The sequence below is a fragment of the Centruroides sculpturatus genome, unplaced genomic scaffold, assembly GCF_000671375.1.
Source record: "Centruroides sculpturatus isolate CEXI.00-Female unplaced genomic scaffold, Cexi_2.0 scaffold312, whole genome shotgun sequence".
In the NCBI taxonomy this organism is placed as follows: domain Eukaryota; kingdom Metazoa; phylum Arthropoda; class Arachnida; order Scorpiones; family Buthidae; genus Centruroides; species Centruroides sculpturatus.
Genome location: NW_019384497.1, coordinates 685,726 through 691,725, shown reverse-complemented (window position 1 = coordinate 691,725; position 6,000 = coordinate 685,726). Strand labels below are relative to the sequence as shown.

At 28.1% G+C, this 6,000-nt stretch overlaps 1 protein-coding gene across 2 annotated transcripts in view; it reads right to left on the bottom strand.

Annotated features, from left to right (window-relative positions):
* Positions 1-442: 442 nt before the first annotated feature.
* The window catches only part of LOC111621963 (cubilin-like), a 51,490-nt gene continuing 45,932 nt past the window's right edge, over positions 443-6,000 (bottom strand). The window contains exons 12-14 of one of the 2 annotated variants that reach the window (XM_023364218.1): positions 5,609-5,676; positions 2,472-2,585; positions 443-2,373 (exon numbers count right to left, since the gene is read on the bottom strand). In XM_023364218.1, the coding sequence (XP_023219986.1) occupies positions 2,174-2,373; positions 2,472-2,585; positions 5,609-5,676 (382 nt within the window). In that variant the 3' untranslated portion in view covers positions 443-2,173. The remainder of the gene's footprint in view (positions 2,374-2,471; positions 2,586-5,608; positions 5,677-6,000) is intronic. The other variant, XM_023364217.1, reaches the window with a different exon arrangement.

Sequence of the window (6,000 nt, the reverse complement as noted above, 5' to 3'; positions counted from 1 at the left end):
AATTGAGTATAAACTAACATTAATTTCTAAAGAATTAATGAATAACAATCAAACAAATTTTGAATATCTTCAATTGCAATTTTTTAAACTTTTTATCAGAATAATAATAATCTAGTAAAAAGTGAGTGTGTTTAAAACAAAGATAACTCTACAGTTTTATTATTATTTCAGTTGATTCTGTGATTTTGAAATACACATACTGCTTTGCTTATAAGAACACATTCTTATGTGTATCAGTGTGTGTATTTTAATGTCAAAATTAGAAAGTAGGGTTTAATTATGAAAAAAACAATATTTAGTATTATCATTCTGAACTCAACTATTCAATGATAATTTTATGAAAGATTTTGTATATAAAGTTCTTTGAGCCTATCACTTTTTAAAATTTTGTTTGTGTATATCCAAAATTAAAGTTTGGTATTCATTTCTTTTGTATAGAACATAAGTAAAAAAGACTTAATAATTCTTCTATATGTTAAAATCAAAGGAAATTGGTCTTTAGATTTAATGACATTTTTTTGCTAGAGAACTGTGAACTTATTGGATATTTTCCTAATATTCTGTGACAAATCTTGTGACAAATCTGTTGACAAAACTGTGGAACGTAATTTATAATGAGTAAATATTATGCTTAGAAAATCCAAAATAAACCCTAAGAATCATTATATAAAAATACAATAAATATTTGTAATTTAAATCCTAAAACATTATTGAACATCACCAAATCCACATGAATGAATAACTAAACTCTTATTCTTTCAAATTACATATTCACCAATTCCTTTCAAATGAAAAAACTAACATTTAAATAAAAGAAAACAACATTTAGTAACAAATTGTTTTTATTAATGATTTGAATTTTTTTGTTTGCACTAAAATGCTCACAATTATTTGAATTAACAATTTTTAACAAAATCTGACATTTACAAAGATCATGAAATTATTAACAGAATGAATATTTCATTTTCTTTTGATTTATACATAACATAAATCACATTGAGCTGTTCAAGTATTCCATTTTTAATGGACCTATAAACAACTGACTTAATGAAATCTCAAAACAATATCTTGATTTACAATTTAAAGACTTTAGACAAACTTACATATCCAATCATTAAGTATAATTTCATATTTTTTTCTTGTTAATGTACAATTTGAGTTCAGGAAATAGAAATTTTAGGTCATCACAAACATTCAACATAAATTCAAAATTTAGATAGATAGATAGATACTTCTCAACTGGAAATTAAAAACAAATTATCCTCCCAGTCAGATGCATTATGATGAAACTGCCAATTGCGCATTCATACTATATTAAAAATGATATATGCAGATCGCTCTGTAACAATAAAATAAATCATTTATATTCTGATATGACAATTTTAGTGTTCTAAGGATAATCATAAAAATAATTAATTAAAATAAATGTAAAACTTTGATCTTAAAAATGTTTCTAAGATAAATGTTAAATACGCCTTTTGTATTAGTGGAATGTTTTTTGAAACACACAACGCCATTATTACTGTAATGCAGACAAGTCATGCACTTGAGGCACTGAATGTGTTCATTTTATTTCTTTAAACAAAAATTTTAATGAGCTAATCCATAGAATATTTTAATACAAAATTCATTGGCAAAACTTATGCATATGTTATTTGGTTTTTTAAATATCTACTATCACATGAAAGTAAAATAAAGTTAATTCTATGTTATAAAGTGATGCCCAGTTGTTTAAGTCGATGTCCGATATCTTAATTGCCGAAACAGATGAGTGTGCTTTTGGGTAGATGAGTAAAATTATTTAATTGGCACAAATAACATTGGGTAATGTTCATAAACTTAACAATGGCCCGAAGAAAATGAAGACAAATGAACAAGAGGATGGCAGTCTTCTCGCCTTTGCTGTGGACTTTTCATCTAAAAAAGGATTACCCGTATGTAGAAGGATAAAACATCTATTTATTTCTAGTTTATAGGACAAGGGGAAGACGTTAGTCAGGACCATAAAACAAATTGCTGTTTGCTTTTTTTTCTTTTTTGGCACGGAAATGTATGATCGCTGACATGTTTATGGCAAACATATTGCAATGTTAGGGAGATGAGATGCCGATTCAGACAAAGTCAAACATTTCCTTCATCTTCTATCCAAATTCTGACAATTATCTTTGATTTCTCAGACACTGTCTACTGCAACGAAAGACATGATTGGAATGTCGCTGGGGGGCTTCGGTCTCTGTTCGAACTGTGTGTCTGGTTGTCTCCGACGTTTTCTCTTTCGATGACACACAGCACACATTATTAGAGCAACCAAGAAAGCAGAACCAACTGTTAATCCAACCACTAAATAAATATTTATTCCTTGATCTTGAATGCCTAAGTAAAAATAAAATTGTAATTAAAATAATTTCAAATCATTAAGTTATATAAAATTATAATAATAAATAAAAAAAATTTAAATAAGTCATACTTACATTCATATTCATCAGAATTATCATTTTTACCACAATTTAATCTGCTATTGCATTTCATTTTTTCGGAAATACAAAATCCATTAGATTTACATTGAAAACCATCACAAGAAGGACCTGTTAAAGTATATATTTATTTAAAATAATTTTTATAATTACATATAAAATTTTGCAAGATTATATAATCAGTTTTTTTTACATAATTTTAAAGTTTGTTTTGCAAATATTATTTATCATTCAAGAATTACTATATATGCCAGCATATAAATTGATCTCAAGTATTTAAGCTCAAAATTCTAGTTTAGACTTAAACCTATCACATAAGTTGATTCCCAAAAATGTGGTAAGCTAGTATTAAGGTAGAACTGAAATGTTGATAAGGTACACAATAGACCATAGTGAATGCATATAATTCCACTACTATTTTCATTGAGATATTAACCATAATATCTTTCAATAAATTATTAAAAGTGTTGATTTGGCTTGAATGTGTTTATCAGTGAACTTGGTCCTTGTACCAGGTTCATTGATAAACAAATTCAAGCCAAATCAACACTTTTAATAAAATATTAATAGTTTATACACTATAAGATCATGATAATAGTTTGTTTTGTAATAACAGGATAACAGGATTCTAATTACTGTATATCAATATTACCAAAAAACAATTTAATAAAAAAAGAGATATTTTTACAATTTAGTTAATTAAATAACAAAATAATGATTTTTTTGCAACATTCATTTGACATCCTGCTAACCAGGAACATCTACCCCGAAAAGAGAGATGTTCTTGGGAGATAACCATTTTTCTTCAAACTATAAATCTTACTATCCTTTCTCTCATCTTACATCACCTCCCCTCTGCACACTTGTTCAGCCTGTTGTTTTAGCAGTTGGGGATCAGTTTGACTAATGATGCCTGTTCAACACAGGCAAAAACATTTGCATTTTTTACAAAAACAGCTGGACAAGTTTTCAGTGTTATTAATATTTTATATTATTATTCATTCTTACAAGTTGGCTTTTAATCTATATGTTATGGACTAAGTGATTAAAATGGGCATTTTGAATAATGCCCGGCCATTATGAATAATGACACAATCTCGGACACTGTAATAAATTTCATGTTTTTTATCATATGTTATCTATCACATTGACTGGTCACTATAAATATTGTTATCATCTGATTAGGCAAAGTGATGAAGATAAAATCAATTAGATATACTTGAGGAGTGATCATCAAACAGATGCTAGCTAATTAGCGCTTGTGTCTGAGTTGCACATGCGTATTGCTTTTAGTATCGAATTTTAAATTTATGTGGCTATTAGTTAATCTTGTGCAACATTTTAATTTTACTTTTTAAAATAGTATGTCCTTTTTTGAAAAATAATGATTATGGAGCAATCATTAATTAAGTAACATAAATAACTGTTTCAACAACTGATTAAATGAGTTACAAAAAGTCAGAGCAGTCAAACTTTTACACAATCAGCTTAGGCCTATTTCACAATGATATAAAAAGTGAGTGTCAAAAACCAAAGTGATTTTGAAGTTACTAGAAGAATATCAGCATTTATATAGATATGATGCTGTATCTATCAGAGAATCAGAGAAATATAAAAATTAACTGTACCTGTAAAAGAATGTAATTTAATTAAATATTACATTCACACTGAAGAAATATTTCAGATATTGAATGATACTATATTGCTATTGGCCATGGCATCAGAAACTGTATGGAAAAAGAATTAAGTACAAAATATAAAAATATCACAAGGGAAATCATAATTTTCTTGAACGTGTGTGAAATCTAATAGAAAAAAACAATGTTCCTAAGAAAGGCTTGATAGTTAAACCAATTTTAAGTAATAAAATGAACTCAAGATGTCAGATTAACCTTATAGATATGCAGTCACAAGCTGATGAACTTTATAAATTTATACTCATGTACTATACTTTTCATTAACATTAATTTACTTAATACAGTTAATAATACTTAATTTTTAAAAATTTCATGTTATTAAAATACTTTAAAATAATTCACAAAAATAAAAAATTCTTAATGAAAAAAGTGGAAAGTTTTTGAAAATCAAATTGCTCAAAGGAAATGCAGCTTTATTCGTAATATTTGGTCAATTTAATAAATTAATCAATATTTATCAGACTGCATGGCCATTTTAGTCATTTTTCATAATTGCTGGACATTATAAATAATGTGAAGTCCTGGACAGGTCTGAACTGTCATGAAATTCAAAAAACAGTTGATTTAGAGAAAAAAAAATGCAATTGTTTAAAAAGGCAAGGGGGAAAAAAAGGTTGTAGTCTGACACCTTTTGTCTGTATCAAACTGCGATACAGAAACCATAAATGAGAGAAGGAATGTCATCCTATGATCAGTGAGAAATCAAATTCAGCTTCAATTTTGACCTTTCTTGCACTCTAGGTAAGGAGTCCCCTTAAGCTTCATAACGAGAGACCAGACACTCAGGAAGCGTGATTGAGGGAGAATGACCAATCAGAAGGGATGAAAGAAAGAACAGAGATTGATATAATCCCTGACAATCATGGACACCTGGCACTCAGTAAGTCATTTCACTTGGTTAGTTACTGTTCCAATTAACCAAGATGCTGTGTGTCAATGCGAAAAAAAGCAGTTTTCCGTCTATTGTGCCCAACCTGTAACCCATGCCACTTCAGACTTAGACCACATCTCCGATGCCAACCAACAGAGCCTCCCCACCTGCCTTACAGACTTGTCAACGCCACTGCCTCAGGGCCATCTTTGATTGATGCCCAGGACATCTGAACCACTGGTTGTTTTAACGCAAACTATTTTGTTCATAGTATAAGTTACTTTAATGTAAAAAATAAATGATTTTTGTTAGACACTTGTCATCTTTGTCTCCTCTGCCTCCACTTACATATGAATGGACCCTAGACCATCAGTGACACGCAATTAACTGATTGACCCTAAAAGTTGGCAAGCTTACAATAATGATGTATTAATTACTTGGCCCATAACATATACTGTGTATTGTATAGTAAAAGTAATCATTTAGTCATTTAACTAAATATACAGTACTATACAAATTTTTAATATATTAACAATTTAATTAATGATATAATAATTATTACAAACCTTCTTTAATTTCTGTCCATGTTGCATGGAAACCTGCAGCTCCTGTTGATTTAGCTGCTGTTATAAATCTAAAATCAAAAAAATTAAATCTATATTATTTTCATATTGTTGTAATATGCAACTAATGTTATTAAATCAGATAAATTTATGAAAAAATAAATGCCTATTAGTTCAACTAATATGAAAGTTTTCTCTAAATAATAAGGTATAATGTCAATTTCAAAATTTATTTTTCTAATTCAAAATATGTATGATTGTAATTTTTATTAGTTGTTAATTAATATTAATTCAAGATATTTCTAGACAGAATACAAAAATGCTGAATGTGAGTTATAAGGAAGCTTTACAAGTTACAAAAGTTATTTTAGCAAATAGCCAATTGTTTCTAAAAA